Genomic DNA, 23822 nt, shown 5'->3' on the forward strand with positions numbered 1-23822 from the left:
TTATATTCATCAGTCAGTAAGGCGTACCTGAAATCTTAATGAAACTGATTCTCCCCTTAAGAGATTTTAAACTGTATTATCCAGCGTTACACTTAAGGATTAAATTACCAAGTTATTCAAGTTTGATCTAATTCATCTCATGTAGAACTGAAAAATATTTACACCAACTACACATTTCCCGTTATATTTAAATTTAAGTGAACATTGTATTAAAACAGAACAAAATCAATAGGGTACCTTTGTGCACTAAATTTATATGATTTTTAAGTGAACTAGTAGACTTGAATCCATCGCCACATTCATCACATTGAATTAAAATACCTGTATAATTATCATTAAAATATATATATGTGTGTGTGCATAATAAATCAACGAGGAAAAATATGTTAATTCTGTCATTGCTATAGTGACCACAGAAAGAAAAACAAAATCGAAATTTAGCCAAACAAATAAAACAACAAATACATTTAAGTGAATTAACAGTTTTCATTACAGTCGATCATTTAGCATTTAGTCATTAATTAACATGTTCAAACACCAAACGTCATTCTTAAAATTTTAAGATGAAATCATTCGACATTGTTTACATTTTAATGTAAATCAATGACACTAAACATTTTCTGTTTGCTGTCAATTTTTATTTCTCTCAGTGATGATTTTTCCTCTAGAAGAGCAAAGAGACAAGATACGTGTTCATGAATATATAGCATATGCGTTTATCAGTACTTAATATACGTACGGTAACAGCCATTATTGGGTGATTTTCAGTTCACTTGGTAGGTGAATGCTTCATAAAGAATATGATTTTCACTGAGAACTTTATTTCAAGCTCTAAATTTTACTTTATTTGCCTCTTTCACCCGATAAGTTAGCATACTCTACAGTGACGTGTTCACAGATGACAAGTCTAGATAGCTTTAGATGATTGAAATAAAGTATCTAGTGGAGACCATACTTTAATATGCAACAATCATCCACTAAATGAACAGAAAGATGCTCGAAAATAAAAGATTTTGAAATTTTATTAAACAGTGGAAAAGGACTTGCTTTCTCTACACGTGAGCAGTAATCTAATTTACAATTAAATAAACACAACGGTGTACTTGATGTTCAGGGAAATTTCATTACAGTAAAACGAGTAACATTGTTTACATGTGCACAAATGAAGGTTAATTGCTAAAATATTTTAAAAGTTTCTTATTTGATGAACAGACTGATCCTTATACACGTGGATGAAGTACACTTGAATCACTTAGGGGTTGAGTAACTGAACTAGGTAATCTCTCCTGACCGAGATACGAAAGTTACCCAATCACATTTTTTTTTAATTTCTAACAATATTTAGATCATTAAGTCACCTTTGTTTATAGACTAATTCCTCTGTTCAGCATCATTTCTTGTAGTTACCAAAGCTCCAACAAGGACTATAACCATATAGTTAAATTTTGACTTGTATACGGTAACTAATCTTGAGGTAATGAGTCAGTTGTATTATCGCATTCGGACGAATAGAATCATGTGAACTTGAACCTTGGTTAGAAGGTTAATATTGCAAACGTTTAGTGTGTAGCGCACAGGGTTGACTCCATCAATGACGAAAATCATTAGTGGATCATGGTGCTAATGAAATGTGTATACAAATTGACCTTGTAAACACTATCAACAAATCACGTGATAAAACGACGTAGATGATAATAAAAGTAGAATACAATTGGTATTTAAGATACACTCATTTCAGATATGATAAGACTGAACGACAGAAAAGAAATAAGGGATGCAGCGGACGGATAAAGCACTGGGATTCGGCAATACACCGACTTTGAGATCAGTAACGTGACTCAGATTTTATAAGGCATGTAAAAAATACAGGGGGTGAATAGACACGTACGTACAATCTTGCACAAAATATGATCAGGGCTATATGTGAAAACTGGCAAGGCGAAAGATATGAATAACAGCTGGAAAAATCAGAACAATTTGTCTGTCCAGAAGCTAGAATAAATCATGTTTCCGTGTAATAATAGAAGGGCTGCTAAAAATGATAAAACTCTTAAAATGTGCAAAGAATCAAATCATATATAATAATCTATGATTATAACCGTACTATGTGGAGTCATATCCGAAATCGCGATTTAGAACCAAAAAACCAAAAAATGAACACAGCATTACAGTAATTTACATAATTACCGACAAACTATTAATCGTTTTCCAACCTTATTGTTTTATTTAACTAAACCAAAAATAAACATGGAAAAATAGATGCACAATGAACAGAAAGTCAAAATGCTACTCAATGATTAAACTACCTTCATGAATAACTTTCACATGTTCATTCAAATAAGACTTTGTCTTGAATTTCTTTTCACAATGTTCACATGCGAACTTTTCGCCTAATTGTAAAGCCGGAAGAGTGAGAAACAAATAAATTAAACCAATTTTTAAACAAATTAAATCAAAATATATTAGCCAACTGTGAAATCGAATAGATGTAACTACTGCTGTAAGACTTACCGGAAAAGATTACTTGACGTCAAATGTAGTCAAAGGGCTACCTACCTTAGCTACTCGGAATGTTTACGTATGAAAATATATGAATGATGTTTGGGTCTACAATAAATGATAATTAGTTTATGTTGAAATCACACTCAATATGGTGACCTCAGCAACAACAGTCAAATCTCAACGCACACAGGCACAAAATGACTGGTTCAATAAGACCAAAACGAAAAACTTTCATAAAGCACTAAAACAGATTACGATCAACCGATAAAGAGCAAAAAACAAATTCGAGTTACTCATAAGTAGTATAGTTATAGCAACAACAACTACTGTTTACAGGTGATATTTATATCCATGTTTCACAAACACTTGCACTATCCAGTAAACCATACACACAAACCGAAACTGATTGTCTACACTTTAAATACACTGTAAGACTTAAATACAGAGTTGTATTTCATGACGAAGTACTGAATGAGTTAATTGAAGCTAGACCACCATGGAAAACCTGGAAGGCCGTTTATTCCTAGTATAGGACTCCTCAGCAGTGCGCATTCACGATCCCACCCCGCGACGCCAAAGTAATTAATAACTTTAAAATCAGCTTGAATAGGATTGGAATTTACATTATCAAGTGAAAACAAACTTAGTCACTACATGACTTTCTTGATTTCACCGAAAGCAGCTTCGCAAGTCACAGACCAATTCCACTTTACATTCTTCGCCAGAAGCTTATTCAAGGGGACACGTAATTGATGAAGGTTCGGAATAAAAGATCTATAATGATTAACTAGTCCCAAAAAGGATCATAGTGTGGGGACATCCGTCGGTCTGGGCATAGTTTTCACTGCCTGGGTATTCTCTAGATCTGGTCTTCTTCCATCTTTGTCGATTATAAATCCGAGGTAGCGTAATTTTTGCATACAAAAGTTACATTTCTCTGGACGAAGCCGAAGTCCATATTCGGCTATTCGCGACAGCACCTGGTCGAGCTTCTTTTCTAAGTCTATTCTATCTACTCCCATAATTATTATATCATCCAGATAAGCTGCAGCACCTGGAACATCCTGTAGCATACTATCCATTACCTGCTGAAATACAGATGGGGCCGTCTTGACTCCGAAGGGTAGTCGATTATACCGGAATAGGCCCTTGTGTGTGTTTATGGTGAGCAGATTTTTACACTCGTCAGCAACATGAATTTGTAAATAAGATTCCGATAAATCCAACTTTGCAAATAGCTTACCTCCATTTAGTTTAGTAAAAAGATCTTCAGGTAAGGGTAATGGATACTGATGAGTTTTTAAGGCTTCATTCAACCCGGTTGAGTAATCAGTACATAAACGGACGCTACCATTAGTCTTCTCTACTACTACTATCGGTGCGACCCATTCTGAGAAATTCACCAGTTCAATGACACCCAGAATATGATACGGGTCTTTTTGATCGAAACACCGATCTTGATCCCTGTCGAAGGGTAAGAGCAGCTTTAAATTTAGTGCATTCTCCAAGACCATCACTAAATACCACTTCATGTCGTTTTAATAATGCTTCTACTGAGTTTTTCTCATCGACTTTCGACGTACTGACGTTGTTACAGATCCAGTTTATGGGATGGTCTATTAACTTCAAATTTTCTATCCAATCAAGCCCCAATAAGTCGAGTGCTGGACGGTCTGTCGAAAATATTACACCTTTCTCCGTAAACTCTTTGACTGTGACTTCACAATGAATTTCACCAGCAATACTTAGAATTCCTCCGGATGCACTATGTGCTGATTGATGAGTTGAACATATTCGCGGCATCCCAATTTTCTCCCACGTTCTCCTGCTTATAAGTGTTATATCGGAGGCTGCGTTTAACTGTGAGCGGGTATCAAACCCATTAATCTTGAGAGAAACATACTTCCTACGGTTATGAGAGCCGGCTTTGTGAAGAGCTACCGTTACTTTAGCCGTTTGTTGCTTGAATCTTTTAGAATACACTTTTGGTTGACGACGTTTTCGGGTTTTGCAATAACTTTCTTTGTGCCCTTTTCTGGAACACGTAGTACAACGATGAGTTTTAAACAAACAAAACCTTTTGAAATGCCGAGGTATCATAATTCAAATTCACTAACCTTTAACATTCGGTAGTTACTTCCTGCAGGGTCATATTGGGACAGTGTCCGAGCTTGCTAAGGATTCTCGTTCGGATGTCAGCATCTTCGGGTGAACGCAGGCTACAGACAAATACTAGATATTTAAACTGGTCTTCAGTCATGGAAGACAACTTGAACCTCTCAAATTCTCGGTTCACAAGTTCTGCATGTTTCACCCAGTCATCTCCTGGTTCCTTCGTTATCTTTGACAAGTCTTGTGGATTGAACGCTATATTCGTTTCCTAAGCTATTCTGTAACCCCCAAGCTAGGACTATACAGCGAGAGAGAAGACGCAAGGTATGCGAGAAGTACTTTACTCCAAGGTTCATTTCTGTACAGAAAAACACGGGTATTTATAGATGTTAACATTCGTTAAATCAACATCTTATTTTGGCCAATCCACTAAAAGAAATATTATGCTACTGACCAATAGTAGCACGCCACGTTGATATTCTAGAAAGCTCCGTCATGCTCTGATTGGCTAGGACTCTTCGGCTCCTTTAGGGCCTCTGGAGGCTCCGTTGCAGTTCTCGGAAAGCCGACTCAACACCTCCCTCGAATAAGATTTCTTTCTATGGTAGCTTGACAACTGGGCTGCGGCGGCGTCCCATTATTCTTGTCGTCTGCCTTGTTCGGGGCTTCTTTTCAGTGTCCTTGGGCATATGTAGCGTTGGTGTGTCTAAGATTAACCCCAACGGAAAATTCGGCCGGTTTTTTCGAGTCTGCATCGTTCCTTTGTACTCATAGATTTGATTCGTATGTCGTATACATGTTCCAAAAGATCCTCGGACTCTGTACAGAACTCTTCCCAATTTTTGTACAACTTCTCCCGGCTCCCATCGGTTCTTCTCGATGTAGGATTTAATGAAAACTTCGTCGCCAATATTAGAGCTCCGGATATTTGGATTTTGACTGTGCCCATTCACTAATTTGGATGGTAACATGGCGTTGAAAACGGTTCGAATACGCCTTCTGAACATGGCTTCGGCAGGGGACTTACTATCTGGAACATTTAGGTTCGGAGTGGCTCTGTAGGATGTTAAAAATTTTGTGATTACCTGTCCAGTTGTCCCTTCGCCTCCCCCTTTCAGTAATGCTCGTTTAAAGGTGTCCACAAAGCGTTCTGCCTGTCCGTTCGATTGCGAATGATAGGGCGAAGAACGAAGATGAGTTATTCCATTTACGCTACAGAAATGCTTAAACGATTCTGCGACGAACTGCGAGCCATTATCAGCCATTAATGTCTCTGGCCAATAATGAGGTTCGCATTTCAAAGGATTTTCAGCAGCTTGAATGCATGACGGCCAATAAGCGTAACTACGAGCCAACGATTTCATTTTATTGATTCCACTGTGAAACTGCTTGAGAACATTGTGACGTAATACCTTCGGAATAACAATTCGATCACCGAACATAATACACGAGTCGACAACCATTAGTGAGTCCCGTCGACGAAAATATCGCAAAAGTTCTCCGTCAAGGCGATTGTTTGGCCATTTGGTCGAGAGATAGCATTTAACTGTGTCCAATATCTTATCACTTTCAGTGATCTTCTTGATAGTTTCAAAGGTTAATGGGAGTCCATTAATTGCGTCATCCAATACGCGATGGACTTCTTTCTCAGCTATTATATTTGCTACAAGAGTCTCCTCTAAGGTTTTTGATTGGGAGCCTATTAATCTTGACAATGCGTCAGCTTACCCGAAGGCGGTAGTAGACTGATACTTGACCTTGAAGTCGTAACCCAGAAGTGTGGTTGCCCATCATTGGAGTCGGTTAGCTGTATGAACAGGAATTCCTTTCTTTGGCCCAAAAACTGCAAGTAGTGGCTTATGATCTGTTATTGGGGTAAAATGTCGACCATACATCATCTTGTGGAACTTTTTCACTGCAAAGATAATTGATAGGGCTTCCTTCTCAATGTGACTATAGTTCCTTTCGGTCGTTGTCAAAGATCTGGCAGTGTGGGAGATAGATTTTTCAGACCCGTTAGGAAAAATGTGAGAGATGACTGCGCCCACACCATAGTTAGAAGCATCTGAAGCAACGACTATCGGTAGCGAGGGATCATAATGTGTCAATAAGAAATTGGAAGTTAGGAGTTGCTTGATTTTCTCGAAAGATGCTTGACAGTCCGCAGACAATTCCATCTTGTATTCGTTTCTAGTAGGGGGTTTAGTGGAGCACATAGACGATGGAGATCGGAAAGGAAGATACCATAATGGCTGACCAATCCCAAGAACGATCGTAGGGTAGTAATGTCCCTGGGTCTAGGGATTGTTCTCACAGCTTCAATGTTCTCTGGATCTGGTCGTCTTCCGTCTTTATCTATTATGAATCCAAGATATCGTACTTGCTGCATATAGAAGTCACACTTTTCCGCTCAGAGGCGAAAACCATAATCGGCTATGCGTTCTAGTGCCTGGTCCAGTTTCTTCTGTAGGTCCATTTTGTCTGCTGCCATAATTATGATGTCGTATAAATAAGCTGCTGCCCCTGGAATACCTTGTAACATGGTATTCATAATTTGCTGGAAAATAGAGGGCGCCGTTTTCACCCCAAAAGGTATTCGGTTATACCGGAACAGTCCTTTGTGTGTGTTGATCGCTAGGAGATCTTTGCTTTCATCAGATACCGGGATTTGTAGGTATGCGTCTGATAAGTCCGATTTCGCAAAATATCTGCCACCGTTCAGCTTAGCTAAAAGATCTTCCGGCAAGGGTACCGGATACTGGTGAGACTATAGAGTTTCATTTAATCCAGTAGAGTAGTCTGCACATAGACGGATGCTTCCATCCGACTTCTTGACCACCACTGTTGGTGCAGCCCAGTTTGAGAAGTTCACAGGTTCGATAACACCCATTTGCTGAAATCGTTGTAATTCTTGTTCAACTTTTGGAAGACCAGCATAGGGTACAGGTCTTTTAGGTCGAAAAACGGGAGTAGCTGAAGGTTTTAGAGTTAGCACTGCTTTGGCCTTCGTACATTCCCCCAATCCTTCTTTAAACACGTTTTGGTGTCTTTGTAGCATGGCATTTTTCTGGCTCCACTGTGGGGTGTTGTCAGTTCTGATTCGTCTGCAGATACTGTTAATAGAATGGTCTGCTAGTTTAAGTGTTTCTATAAGATCTAACCCCATTAACTCGAGTGCTGGTTTCTTTATAAGATATACTGTTGCATTTGTTGTTGCAGTAACTTTAGAAACAGTGCACGGTACTTCTCCAACAATATTTAACTTCCCCCTCAGACGCACTGTGTGCCAGCTGTGTTGTTGGGAAAACTGTGGGTCTTCCAATGTTCTTCCATGTTTCTGGGCTGATTAGAGTAATATCAGAAGCTGTATCAAGCTGAAGGCGAGTACGGTATTTAATAATACCTAAGGTTACGTATTTTCTTTGGCGGCAATTTCGTGCTTGATTATGTGATACCAATATTATTTTCGTTAATACGCCAGACCTGTATTTCTTGAAGTAAGGTTTTGCAGAATATCTGCTCCATATAAGCTTCTAGTTGCTCCAAAGAAATATTCATTGTAGTTCTCCCGAAAATTCTGGAATGCTAGTATAGTAATGCCAGTATAGTAATCAGCTAATCAGAAACTTCTCACTTTCTTGATGTTTCTGGCTAAACTTTAAGTGAACGCTGGTCGGATAAAATGCTTCTTAGTGTTTCCTGAGCCTTTCTTGTGTTTTGCAAGAAGTTTTCTGGATCACCCCAACAACTATAAATATCGACCAACGCTTGATTAAATCGAGTTGGCTCACTTGCCATCTTGACTGCGCATCATTTCGTTGCGCTTCGCTTTCTTTGTTTCGTTTCTCTGATCGTCTGTCTGGATCAACGATTGTATGAAATATGCGTATTTAAAATCCATTCTCGTATTTGACTTACTTAATTCTGTTATTCACTAACGCGATTTAAGCCAATGAAAATATATGAGGGTTGGCGACATGCATATTCCCATAACAATCATTCTTACGATGCAAATGGTGTCAGATAAAGGGCCACTCAAGAGTTGGCCACAATAAACTCAATAAGAAGTGTGGAAATCAGTAACCAAATAACACAGATCCAAGAATCAAAGGGCGTACGGGCAGGAAGCGTACAGAATGGGTTTTAAAAGTGTTAACTAACGTCAAGCTCAACAGGTGATGGAACATCTGAAACTGTTTTTACTGTCAACCACAGTATGTATATAAAAGCATAAATGTAGATTGGTAAGTATAATTACGTGTGTTTATTTATCATAAACAAGAAGTCACTAAGTGGATTAGATACTTTATGATTAGCAATAAGCTAATCAACGAAACATTTCCGATAAAGTACGAAGAAATAAACGCTAATTACCATCATGTCGACAATATATATACTAAATGATTGGGTCCTTTGTTTATCTACGAATAAACAAACCAAACCAGTATATTCAACCCCCTGATGGGGTTATGGGGTTCATACTATACTGAGTCGCATACTGGGACGGAAACAGCCGTACAGTGTCCCGCTGAGTTTTAGTAATAACACAACTGACATTAAACCGTGAAGAAAACTATCTACGAATTGAAATGGTCTCAACGAAACCTCTCAACAGACAAAAAAATCATACTTTAGATTGAATTTTGTTTGAAAAAATACATGGAAAAATATCATATTAACAAATGGTCATTCATTCGATAATCACAATTATATCCTTTAACAAGAACATTTATTTTAGTATTAAAATGTGAATAAATTAAGAATTCAGTTAAAACAAAAAAGTTAAGTGTAATTTTACATACTTTTACAATTGCTGTTCTTATCCATTGATGATGGATCCTCTTGAATGCTTGATTTATTATCAGCTTCAGAATAAACAGGATTTTCTTCATTACGAACAGTTGGTTCTTTATCTATAAAATGATAAACTCAGTAGAAATATTTACAGAATTTATGTGTTGGTGCATTATTCTTTCAGAAGAACGATTTATTATTTGAGCTCTGTTTATCTACACAACATTTGTTTAAAAAATCACTTGACATTATTTTTTTTTACCTCGAGTTGTCTGATAACTCATTTTAACAACATCAAATTTAAATACCTATATATCTTCAATTTCGAAATTTTGAATCTTTTATAAAGGGAATCGATTCTTTCTAACTGAATCATATTTTCATTATCTAGTCCTTTTTTACTATCACTGCTACTCTTGTTTTCATCTTGCTATGTTGATGCAGTACAACAATTTGTGTTGATGTATAATTCTACCAGATTATCGCATTACTTGTAACTGACTGACGATAACAATGAAACTACCGGTAATATTCAGTTACAACTTATGTCTACAGGATAAGCTATTAGCAGCTACCTGTGGAAAAATATCTCTAAAAAAACACTTTTTTCTGAAGTCTGTGTTGATGATATTGTCTAGAAACGCTATAAAAACTGAAGTCATTTTTTGTCCCATATATAAAATCTACTTACATCGTGTTGTAGTTGATGAGCATCTACTTTGATTGAATTGAAATTGTGAATGTAAATGATCTAAAGGATAAGGGCAATGCTGATTTGGATAGCCCATTTCAATTAATTTATTCAATGACGGTTGAGTTTCCCGTACAAACCCTTGTTTATTATTATTTTCATGACTGAAGCTGGCTGAATTAATCATTGTAGGAGCATAATTTTCCTCTAAAATCAAGAAAGATGAGTTTAAACAAACACTGATATCTAAAAAATAAACCTGTAATAAGTCTATATGAATTGATTAAAAAGTAATCATGTAATGTAGCTAATTGGTTTACACACCCGACATTCAACGGAGAGTTATAAGCAATAAATTCTTTTACTCCTCCAATTGTTTAGGTTTTGTTTGTTGGTCAGTATCACATACCTTCAGATAGTCACTCATAAACAATGTAGAATCCGACATAAACGAAGATAGATCGACTGTGAATTACGTAACCACAAAAACCCTTAACCTTTTTTAGAATCTAATACAAATTAGCACATATCATTTTACGGAAAGCAAACATAAAAATTTTGATATGCGAATGAATCAGTGCAGTAATTAATGCTTCAGGAGAAAATGGGACTTTAAGCAACTACACTGAAATGATTTATGGAGCGAAAGTTATAATATGGAGGAATATCAAATAAATTACCGCAATATTAATCGGACAAAAAGAAATCATATTAAAATAAACTTAAGAAAATGATCATCATACCAATAATGATAGACCAAGTTTACGTAATAGTTTGGATGGGTAAATTCAATTTTTCGGATTTTATTAAGATGGTTAAAAAGTCTAAAAACAATGATTAAACTGAGCTTTTTCGATAAGACGCTAAATTCAAGTGCCAAAGGTAACAGCCAGTACAAAGTGGAGCAAAACTTAGACCTCTAAACAGTACATATGATAGCATATTTAATATTACTCCACGGATAAAACTCAAATAATAGCCACTTCACATCTACCAGAATGAAATGATACCAATAGAAGAATGTTCCAATTAGATTATTCAAATTAAATGAATAAAATAATCGTTTAGAACTTAACAATAAAACTTTCTTTATAATACATTTGACTAACTGAGCCTCTTAAAACATAATCGTCGACCATAAGATTGACAAGAGGTCAGAAGAATTCAACCTCTTCACCGAAGAATATCGAGTAAATCATTTACCGATATCCCTTACACTAGGAAAATGTTTGTTCACCGATTACTTTGATATACTAGTATATCCCCCTATGTAGATCATGCTTCATACCTATCTTTGTTAGTTGTTTTAAACTGGTGAGTACAACCAAAAACAAGTTTTAATCGTCAAACAAAAATTTCTGTGCCACTATATGTTTATTAGGCTAGCGAGTAGTAAACCATGTAAGGTTTTAAGTTATGATTTGTTTTCATTGATAGTAGCTTACAGCTAATAGAATGCGAATGACAACTCTGAGACTGTATTGTTAAGTTGATAGCTTTGAAATGTTTTCCACTTACCAGGTTGACTAAGGAAAGAAAATTACGTTATAAATACTACGTTGATGAGACATAGAGATAACTTTGTTGTTCTGTATACTTTTCTTCCAGTGATTTATATGTGCAGTTCACGGGCAAAACATATTGTGAACACTGACAAATCTTGCCAGTTATCATTAGAATAGCGCTTAAATAGGCATTTAGTCGATTCATTCAAACATTCTATTTGAAATATAAAAAATAAAGGGTTAACTAGAAGAACAAAAAATGATCGCCTTACGTTTTATAAAATTGATCATCTTCATGACGTCATTTTCAGGAAACAAAGGTTTGCAAATTGGTTGTTGAGTCCCGTTAACAATATTATTATTATTATTATTATTATTATTATTATTATTATTATTATTATTCATGATATTCACAGCATTCCAATCCCAAGAACTGAAATTGTAAGGAGTACTTTGACGGAGCAACTGTTGTTGCTGATATTGCAGCTGACCAATTTTACAATCTCGTTCACTGGTATTTGTATTTATGGTGGCAGAGGATGCAGTAGAAATCATACTAATAATAAAATAATACCGGAAAAAATATAATGCAGAGGATAAAAGGGAGCTAAAAAATATGGAATCACGTATGCAAAATGTGAAATGTATAGAAACAACGCAAATAATAACGATAGCAAAAACAATTAGATGGTTTAAGACAGGTTAGGGACTAGAACAAACCCAAACTTTATAGCAGCAATATATAATATTTACAAAAATAAAGGGATACGGTTTTTCTTACACGGCAAGTAAGAGAATTCAGGTGTTACGTGCTTTAATATGCCCAAATGTCTGGCTGGATGTAACTGAAACATTTTTTAGGTTAACAAAGAGAGTCTACAACGAACGGCAAAATAAATTACATTTTTAAAAGTATTTAATTAACATACCTAAAAACTGGTAGAAATGGGTACCAAGATAAAAACAGCCAAAAAAAAGATTGCGAAGAGGTAGAGGACGGAGGCTAAGTATAATCTAAATACATAAGTGAACAAGAGCAGTATATAACAGAAAAAGGAGCTCAGTTAAGAAAAATGGAACCAGAAAGAATCCTTTCAGTCAAGGAAGTTCTCTCTTCTAATAGTTAAAGAGCCTTACAACAAGATCGCCATTGGATTTTATTTTGAGCCATGTCTGATAATGTCTCAAGCCACTGAGTTACATCATCTATCGGACCCTAACCAGAGAGTCCTAATGGATCGACATATACCAGTCAATAGTTTGGACGTAATCGGAAGTAGAGTTTACCCCCAATAGTTGTTGCATAGATGATATAGACCCTTTCTAAAGATGACAACAACAATCGCGTCAAGATGATGGAATACATTGTTTCTCAAACAACCTAGTCAGTTCTCTGACCGGAAGGTTGCTACCATTGTTAGAAAGAGCTGGGGGTAAGTCATGTGGACCTGGTGACTTTTGGTGGTTCAGGATTTGAACTTTCTCGAGGGCCTCCACCTCGTCAGGTGGCTCAACCGGTACCGGCTAGGGAGGACAGAACAAACTGGTTGATGCTACCGGGGCAACAGACCAACTTTACTGTCCGATGAGCTTTAAGTTGTAAGGAGCCTTCATAAACCCAGTGCTTATAAGCTGAATGTTTTGCCAAGCTGCAAGAGACGCAATCCACCATTTTCATGACGTCGTGGAAACTAATCCATAGGACGGCGAAGAAACGTCGGAAAACGCACTCCCGTGGTAGCCGGGAATCAAAGATATGTTTGTGGGTCTTTCATCTCCTCGCGATCTTGGAGCGTATGCGCACCATTGGTTCTAAACAATGGTTTGTCAACTCCCTAGGTAAATCCTCTATATGTACCAACTAAGTTTGAACCGTGGATGTCCATTTTTCATCCTTTCACTTTCGTAAATAAACTCCCGTTGTGAATAGGACTCTCCTTCGGAGTGGTTGTAAACGCGTTGCCATATGAACGCATTTCGAAAGGGAGAGTGAACTCGTCTCACCTTCGGTCGTACCAGGGCATTTGGGAGCAGAAAAAATGTAACATATTCACATAACCACTAAAACTAGTGTACAAGTATTATATTGGGCCTCCGAACTAAAGCGAAATCGAAAACACTAGAGAAGAGTAACAAACATTGATAGTGTAACTCCAGATTTTTTAAGAATGGTGGTCTAGGACTTTCAGTCGGGTTGGTTGATACAATGCTTAGAGTTTCGGAACGGAGTAATTTCGTCGGACTGGTCGAGTTCATAAACCATCCGAGGGAATAGGGAAAAAGCTTTCCTTTTTTATGAGAATTATCGTTCTAAAGCCGATCCACCTGGCACGGTAGGACCTAAAGGAGTGAGTATTTTAGTCGATATAGCTCGATCGTGTCATCGCGACATGTAAGCCCAACCTCTATGCCAAGGTAGCAACTATGGTCGGGTAAAATCACTAATAGGGATACTTCTATAAGCTAAAGGGCTTTGTTAATAAAGTCACTGATGATACACTCATCACCATATTCAATGGAACCTTTAAAGAATATTGCTGTGCTACTTTAAAATATTTCTCTCACTTTAATGATGTCTAACGAACGAGTATAAAATCCAAATGTCATTAGAGAAACGCTATAGTTATGCCCAAATAAGTGGACATTAAGTAAAATCACAATTCCTTAAGCTTTAACACCTAACGGATGTACAGAATATATGCATATATGAAGATGAATTCACAATTATTCATTTTTGTCTAATTTTACTATCCCCAATTTTCAGTGGAGGTATTTTCAGCCCTTAACTCTCAAGGGGAGAATATGTCGAGTGGCTTGAGTAGTATGCAGAGAAATCCAGTCTTATAAATGCGTTATGTGGAAACTTAGAAATAATGGGTATGTAATTAATCGGACTAGACTAAATACAACTGAGATTATACTTTGATCAATTTAACTATGAAAATTGAAACACTTATTAGCGTGCCACTTAAGCCGAATTTAATTTGGTGACAATCATCGTGTCAGTTTAAGAGAGAGGGCTAGTATGACTTCAACTCAGGCAGCAAATGAATAGATGAGAATAGGGTAGGGCTGTACTATACCGCCGAGCCAATGGTGAGTGTGCAAACCTCTTAAAGATCATAGTACATATATTAAAATACGGTTAGAAACTAGTGTTAGGGATTATGTTTAGGAGTTATGGTTGCAGTTTTTATCACGAGCTAACATCAGCTACGACGCAAGAGTCTGAAACTCCATATACCTATCACAAGTCTTAGAATAACATACTAACAATTTATGTTTTCGGTTTCCTGGCTGGTCAAACGGATTTAGGACTTCAGGTCGTTTAGTACCGAAAATAAATAAGTCAAATTAAATGCTTTTCGAAGTCTCCTTCCAGTTTTATTTTTTGCAAAACGAAGAATCACCGTGATCAATTCGTAGACACTCAACTAACATGAACTATCAGAATTATGTGATATATTTGCGCAATACATTTCGAACAATCTGACCACACATATACTTGTTAAGACATTTTTATATGAAAATTAATAGGTCAACTAGACAGGTTAAAGGTAAGCCGTAACAAAGAAAGAAAATTATTAAAGTACACAAAAACAATGTGATTACCACTCTGGATAATAAATCAGTATTACCAGGGTAGGTTAAGTATCCAATTCTATCAATGTGTCGGTCACCTACACACAACCTTGCAAAATGGCTTACAAAAGTATTAAACCCTATCCAAAATCGATATTGTAAGTATTCCTTGATTGACTTATTTGAATTAATTAAGTACTTAAAGGACATAAATATAAAGACAATGACAATGTGCTCCTTTGGTGTGAACACTTTATTTACAAATGTACCTCTTAGGAAAACTACTGATATTTTGTGTGACTATATCTCTTTGAATAACCTCCCATTGTCATTTCCTGTTAAAACTCTTAAAGATTTATTACTATTGTGTACTGAAAATGTAAAATTCGCTTTTGAGGGTGAGCACTTTCGACAAATCGATGGTGTAGCTATGAGTAGCCCTTTAGGACCGTTGCTAGCTGATATGCTCATGGGATATGTTGAAAATCTATCTGAAGACTTTATTTTGAAGAAGTTTCTGTATAAACGGTATGTTGATGATATCATGATCATAGGAAATAAAGGTGAAGATGTAAACCGCTTGTTAAAAGAACTCAATACAAGTCAAAAGCACATCTCTCTTACATGAGAATAAGAGAAGAACAACCAACTTCCTTTTCTAGACATCCTGATTAGTAGGAGAGATGATGGTTCCATCAGACGTTCTATGTATAGAAGGCCAATAATAATGGTTATTTATTGAAGTTCATAAACCGCTGAAAGGGTTGCAATATGACTAGACAAATGACACTTCTGGCACCCAAAAAGCGAGTTCACATTATGTTACCATTTAGAGGCGACATAAATAGTCCCATGTTGAAACGGAGACGATCAATTTACATGTATGTGCGTAAACACATACACAGGAAGGAGCAATCGTGATTTGCAATTAAGGATGGGTGAACACATACCAAAATGGATGTGTAAACAGATGAATTACAATGGTAAAATCTGATCACACAATAGACAGACATCATCCTCCATTGCGAAACATTTGATTGAGACTGGTCATAAGGTTGACATCAAACCAGCACTTGTAGTGTTATACAAAAGCCTTTAAGGACGTATACTAAGGTTTATTGAAGCATTGGCTATACGGAAACTGAAACCCCCTTTATGCGTTCAAAAACAATTTGTCCTTACACCTAACCTACCCTGGTAATACTGATTTACTATCCAGAGTGGTAATCACATTGTTTTTGTGTACTTTAATAATTTTCTTTCTTTGTTACGGCTTACCTTTAACCTGTCTAGTTGACCTATTAATTTTCATATAAAAATGTCTTAACAAGTATATGTGTGGTCAGATTGTTCGAAATGTATTGCGCAAATACATAACATAATTCTGATAAACTTCGTCTTCTCACCGCATTATCGAAATATATCAAAGGGACTAACTGTTTTTAATAACATGAACTAGTCGGGCTATATCCTTAAACAGGCAGGAACAGTTCGTTATTTTCTACATTTTAAATCCTTCGGTATTTATTCGGAGATCCACTGCTCAAACTACCGGTCGATTTTTGTTCGCTGTTTTGCCCATTATTAATCTTAGAGCCAGCTTGTGAAAATTCAAGATAGTGCCACTAAATACAATACGTTTCATCCTAATTATACAGTCACAAACTAGTTAATGGACCCCATATTAAAGCAAAACCTGCAGAAAGACGTGACTTCAGATTAAAACTAATCATTTATTTATTACAAACCCAAAGCAATCTCTAGCGTACTATACATTGCTCGCGCTCTCAACTCCATAAAACCTAATAAACTTGCTGTAATAGCACAATAAATCTCTGGTCTCCGTTACTCGGTTCGTAACATTTTATGCACAGGTTAACTGTTTATATGCTTTGAGCCTCGAATGGAAGTGACCATCACAAAGTTTACCGATTTTGTTTAGCTTCCACCTAAAGTATGTGGTTAATCTATGCTGACAATATAATAGTATTTACAAGGCTGAAGGTCTGGTTCAGTAAAAACTTAATATCTCGCATTTTGGTAGAGAATAAATTTAGCTTTAAACAGAATAGAAAACGTACCCCTTGCCCACAAAGCAGTGCAAATTACTAAAATCCATTTCAAACACACATGATCAGCGACCTTCAAAACGTTATAGCGCCTGGTGAAGTGTTGATATCAAGTATTCAATATCCAATACCTTTGTCACGAGCTTGTATAAACCGACTCCAAGGTGGGATCGTGTACACGTTTTGAACAGTGTTAAGAACAACCCAGGGGGGATAGCATCATGTTGTCTTAGCACAAAGTCAAAATTTGCGTTTACCTTTGCTGCGTCCCCTATGTGGTTTGAACTAGTCTCGAGGCTCTCTATGAGTACAAGCCCGAGACCCCGCTCTGAGGGGACCGTTGGAAGTGGGATTCCATGGAAAGCGTATGTGCTTTGTGTCGAATGGGGAGGAATGTTCATGTTCACGTAAACTATGTGCCTCGGTATTATACATCCTGTTAACTATAAAGTTTCACGGTCAGGATAAAAGGGAGTCAGTGAAACCCAAATTTTTAACCTTCGATATGAAAAGTACATGAGATGCTGTGTTAAATAGATTTGCGAAATCGAGCAGCATTACGTGAACCAATATCTTATGTCCCAGAATGTCGTCTGTTCTTCCTATGCTATGAGCAGACTGGACGAACAGGACCAGTCTTTCCCGAACCCGTGTTCGACTTTATGGAGGATGTTGTTTTTATCCACGTATCTCCTGATTTTTTCATCGACCAGTCCTTCCATTGCCTCCAACATTATTGGCAGCAATATTACTAGTCCGTAACAGGCTAAGTTTTTGTATTACTCCCTTTGAAGATTGCAGAAAGTAACCAGCTTCCATTATCTTGGGAACCGCGTGTGAATCTAGTGAGTGCTTGAACAGGTCACGCACCGGTCTGGCGGTAGCCTCCGCTCAATGTTCCAGGATTATAGGCCGAATGCTGTCATATCTTGTTGACTCTCCTGAGCTCAGGGATTTTCGCGTCTTCAATACTAACCCGGGATTTCGTTGAATATTTCCTAGATCCTCAGCTGGCACTATAGTTGAGAGACATTTCGCGTTTTCAGGCTCCTGGTTTAGATGGTCTATCAAGTTAGTATTAAAGACATCTGAAATCTCTAAGTTAGATAGATCTTTGTTATTTGACTCTTTAAGAGTACAGACCCCTTGATTTTTGAGTTCCCTCTTGGTCATGCGTTTGTAATGAAATTTACGATTAGCCTACAATTTGGCTGATAACTTGGTCTAAAAACATTTATCGCCTCGGACTTAGGCATTACATCTGTTTTTCAGTGCCAAGTATGAGTTACGATAAGAACTTCTCAGTGAGACTTTCCACTTGAATAAACTACATAACTAGTCAACACACTTCAAACAACAACCTGAGTAAAAACCATAGGACGGATGTTGCTGTAGAGGGGCATCAGATGATGAGACAAACCATCATTTACCTCTGTAGCAACGTAACAGAACTAAAGGGTTGAATAGGAGAAATCAGAAACATGTGATTTCAGTTATGCATGAAGATCACCGTCCTAACCGGAACATGGCTAAATCCAGACTTCTTAGACGAAGAATCGAGCTTGCAGGGAACGATATTTTTGTGATATTATTAGTGTACAAAAGAATGAGGTGGAATGGCAATATACTGTAGGGACCTACTTTTATCAAGAAGACGCGATTGGTGTAATGGAAACAATTATTATAACCAATTGTGCCAGCGATTATTTTACTGTACTTGTTTGTTTAACTGTACCAAAATACACACATTCTTTCGTTGATTGTGACCTTGCATGAATTCGGTTACGCTCAGTAACCACATTAGTTACCCATCACGATCTCGTTATTCTTTCGATACCCTGAGATCGCCAACAAATACGTCTCGACTACAGCCTACTGCCTTCTGATACTTGACCTGCGGGGAATCTTATCGGTTAACTGGCACGTAGTCTTCTTATAGTGGTGATCATAGTCAACCGCGACTGAACGCCACACTACAATACATTAACAGAAACTGCAAAGCCGTAGCCCAGTACTGAAATAATTGAGGTAACAGAATCATGTTAGTGTTGCTTCAACGTGAAGATTAAGAAGTACTTGACTAGGGGAGTAAACAGATTCCATGAAGGTTTTAACGCCCAAAAAGAAGAGATATCAAAGACGATACTGAAACTATAGTACCTGGGGTTTGACCAAATAGCAATGCTGTCCTCAGCAAACAACCTCATTCGATACGTCTTACCATCCACGCTCACGAACGGAAAATACTGGTTGTATGCGCATTTCGAGCTTCCAGTTTGACTGGCACTACTATTAGTGAGTCATTTACTAGGGCTGCCTCCATTGATTTTACCTTCAAAATTATGTATGGTGATTTTGACCTTCCAAGCATCAAATGGAAGACACACTCTGGCCCACTATGCTTTGAAGGCTTATTAGTTCCTTAGACATACACGGTTGGCAGCAATATGTAAACCCGTCAATACGAAACTACGATATTCTCTATTTGATATTCCATCACAATGCCATACCGACATTTGTAGTTGTTGGCGAAAAGTCTCACAACAACAATCATAAAATATTCCTCTACACTATGCGGTTTCTTGGGAAATCCAACAAATCCAATACGATAAAAACGCGTTTTCAATATAGAGACTAATCACACTAAGACTTTCGATTTCATTTTAAGCATTCTAGTTGGAGCAGTTTCTCCACTGATGATAAGCTTTCAGAAACAGTAGAAGTATTCCATATTACCACAAAATTCGCAATAGACGCTACTATCTCCTTTAAAATTACTTTTAAAACAATTATATCATATGTCAACCAGAATCTAGGTCGAATCGGTAAAAACTAAAACGGATGTATTATATGTCAAAAAACTTCGATGCCATTCACCAAGTATACTCTGTATTGAAGGAGTGTAAAGTCAGCACAATAAGCATTGGAACGTATTGCGCTCACTTCAGCATGTAATGCCCAAAACTTATCTCATCTCCACAAAAAGCTTTTTAAATCCCGTGTGAAGTCGAATTCTGCTGGCACAACTAAATTCCTCATAGTTAACGGACGCATTGTTGACGACCCTGATATTATTTGCGAACAACTCAGCCAGCATTTCTCGCAATGTTACAAAACTGGAACTGAAAACTCTATCAATACACCTCCAATACTGACATCCAGACACCTATCAAAAGTTGATTTCATACTCTCCAACATCAAGCAGGCCATAGCTGACCTGAAAAAGTCATATGACGGTGGACCTGACGGGGTACCTTCATCATCTGTGAATAAGGTAGTAGAGAATTCTCACTATTTTGTTCTAAACTTTTCAGCCTATCTATGGAATATGAGACCTATCCATCCGAATGGATAACATCTCTTATCACCTCTAGATTCAAAACAGGATCATGTATTGATAGTGCTATCAAGAACCATGGAAAAAATCATACACTAAAAGCTGTTATCATTTTACTTTTGGGTAGTCTGATTAGCCCATCCCAACACGGGTTTATGACTAAACGCTCATGCTTCACATCGCACCTGGAACCTTTTGATCAAACCACACAGAGAAGAGATGTTGATCAGTCAGTGATAATCCTGTACTTAGATTTTAGTAAGGCTTTCGACAATGTCTCACACAAACTTCTTCTAAAACTCTCTTCATTTAGCGTACAGAATCCCCCTTTATCTTAGCTCAAATCGTCTTTAGAATACCGTATCCAAATCTTTCGCTTTGGATCTTGCTTCTCTAAACCTGTGAATGTAACCAGTGGGTTTATACAAGGAAGTGTGATTGGTCCATTACCCTTCCTCCTTTTTATCAATGATGTGTATTCCCCTCTTTCAGTATGGTGAACGTTTCCCTTTTGCCGATGACCTGAAAGTACTTTATTCATTCTCTTCTCCCACGAAAGAAAGATATATTTCAGCGGTAATCCAAGAGGAAATAAACAAGTTATACGAATGGACTGTTTCGTGGAATTTGCCACTTAATGTTGACAACAGTAGATTTATTCACATTCGCCGCTGTCTTAACTTAAATCTGACTATTTACAAACATAGACTCAAACCTCTCAACACTGTTCGTTACTTGGGTTTAATATATAGCAACAGTCTGAACTTTTCCGAGCACATTGCATCTCAAGTATCCAAAGCTAGAGAGCTCATCGGATTAATAATGATAAACTTCAATAATATCGAATCGAGATTGTTATTATGCAGAAAATGTATCTTACCCATTCTTGAATATGGTATTTTAGTTTACGGTAATTGCAGGCATAATGACCTGATTAAAATTGAAAGTGTTCAAAGAAGGTTCACCAAAGCTGTTTGGGGTATTCCGACAGCAAGGACTATCACCAAAGATGTCAACATCTCAAATAAGAACCACTCTGGATCAGGCGTATCAAATCAAACTTTATCTCTATCTACCGGGTTGTTGACGATATTTCCTACTCCCCGGTATCCACTTCTTCATACTCTGTTATCATCCCACATTCTACGCAAAAAGAAAAATATTCTAGAGATTCCAAAAACCTACACAAACTCACGCCAGAATTTTTTCGTAATCCGCTACTCAATCATGTGGAACACACTGCCAGTGAACCTCCGTCGCAGTGAAACTAAAACCCGGTTCAGAAGTCTTGATGATTTTCTCTCCGAAAGTGGGTTATGTCACCTATTGAATATCAATGTATTCAATAATGATTTATACGAACAAGGTCCGTCATCCATCTAATTGACTGAAAAGCAGAATGAAACCTTTGAAACTTTTCACGTCTATTTCATTCTTATTTTTATTCATCTTAACATATGAAGTCTGTTTATGCTTGTATTTATCATTATTACCGTTATTAAAATCATTACTGGTCCCCCGACACGTTAGATATTCTTTTTATCTCTTCGCATCCTTCTAAACATATTTAATTCCAGATTGTCCTTTGAAATCAATTGTGACTTTCATAACATCATTCTTAATTATTATTGCACAAATATTTATGCTAATATCCGGTCTCACTCTGTATACTATTATATAAATCTAAATGTATTCATCCGAGTGCTTTAACGGATTTTTATTTTATTTTTCTCAATTGCTGGTTTACTTCTGAAGTCGATATTCATTACACAATAATCATTCTTATCATGGATGAACCTTTTCACTAGTTATCCACTTATTTTCTCTCTTCTTTCCTTTTAAATTAATATTCTGCTTAAAATTACGACATTTGTAATTAAGACAATAACTTGTGTTACATTTAAATTAACTTCTCAGACCCGTTTTATCTTCACTATGCATATATGACTACTCATACATATTGATATTTTATTATCCTTTCCACTCAATTGAGACTTTCATCGCATCACTCTAAACTATAACTGCACAAACATTTATTCTAGCGTCATATCTTACTGTAATAATAAGTTATTTTTTCTTGATTATTTTCTACTTTATTTTTGTTACCAATTTGTCGATACATTCATAGTCATTTATTCTTGTTCTGTGTTCATAAACACACCTATTAAACTATTTGCGTATTTGACGTCTCTTTTATTTCTGTTCTCTTATTTTCTCCCTTTCCTTCTTTAAAGTCAAATCAGTATTCTCAACTACACAGTACCTGATTTATTGTTATTATTTTATTATTACTCTCTTTTTCAAACATGGCATTTATAAATAAAACAGGAGTGAAAAGTTTCAAAGGTTTCATTCTGCTTTTCAGTCAGTTAGATGGATGACGGACCTTGTTCGTATAAATCATTATTGAATACATTGATATTCAATAGGTGACACAATCCACCTTCGAAAAGAAAATCATCAAGGAGACTTCTGAACCGGGTTGTAGTTTTACTGCAATGGACAAGCATCCTTGATCGCAAGGGGAAGGTCGATATCATTTACCTTGATTTCTCAAGAGCTCCTGATAGGGTCAACCATATATGTCTTATCAACAAGCTCAAACGATTGGCTATCTGACCACCTCTAATTGATCGGCTCTTTTCATATCTGGAAAATCGACACTTTAAGGTCAGGGTCAACTTCACTTTATCTCAGGCTATGGAATGTCCTAGTGGGGTCCTCAAGGGCTCAGTACTAGGACCTCTTCTCTTCTTGATTTTTATAAATGATCTTCCACAACAGGTGTCGTCAGACTTATTACTTTTTACTGATGACGTGAAACTTTGGAGAGAGATACGCCACTAAGAGGATATACTGGCACTTCAGGAGGATCTGACTTGACTTCAAAGTTGGGCAGACGATAACGGACTTACCTTTAACACTTCAAAGTGTAAAGTAGTTCATCTGCGACATGTTGCAGACTACAGTTACAACTTAAAAAACCCTTTTCAAGTGGTATCACGAGTCGAACAAATTTTAGTAGTCCTAATACCCTAGGATTTAAAGTCCTACGCTAACTGTGACAGAAATGCCTTTCGAGCAAACCTTGCACTGATAACATTGAGGCGCATTTTTGGCCAGTTTGACTGAAGAACTTTCCACATAATCCTCAACAGCTTTATTTGTCCACATTTAGAGTACGGAAAAATAGTATTTCCTCCCTCAGTCCAAAAAAATAAGGACACTTT

The 23822-nt window shown here is 36.9% G+C and overlaps 1 protein-coding gene across 3 annotated transcripts in view; it reads right to left on the minus strand.

The window, feature by feature from the left end:
* Window positions 1–17359, minus strand: part of MS3_00009239 (uncharacterized protein) — a 31302-nt gene extending 13943 nt beyond the window's left edge. Inside the window, exons 1-7 of one of the 3 annotated variants that reach the window (XM_051217575.1) lie at window positions 17268–17359; window positions 12534–12618; window positions 12386–12480; window positions 11877–12160; window positions 11618–11818; window positions 10100–10306; window positions 2111–9527 (exon numbers count right to left, since the gene is read on the minus strand). In XM_051217575.1, coding sequence (XP_051064991.1) covers window positions 5214–6077 — 864 coding nt within the window. In that variant the 5' untranslated portion in view covers window positions 6078–9527; window positions 10100–10306; window positions 11618–11818; ... (2 more) ...; window positions 12534–12618; window positions 17268–17359 and the 3' untranslated portion in view covers window positions 2111–5213. Of the gene's footprint in view, window positions 1–237; window positions 322–2110; window positions 9528–10099; window positions 10307–11617; window positions 11819–11876; window positions 12161–12385; window positions 12481–12533; window positions 17136–17180 lie in introns of those variants that run through there. The other 2 variants (XM_051217576.1, XM_051217574.1) reach the window with 2 other exon arrangements.
* Window positions 17360–23822: the final 6463 nt, after the last annotated feature.

The sequence above is a fragment of the Schistosoma haematobium genome, chromosome 5 (genome assembly GCF_000699445.3).
Source record: "Schistosoma haematobium chromosome 5, whole genome shotgun sequence".
NCBI classification, from domain to species: Eukaryota; Metazoa; Platyhelminthes; class Trematoda; order Strigeidida; family Schistosomatidae; genus Schistosoma; species Schistosoma haematobium.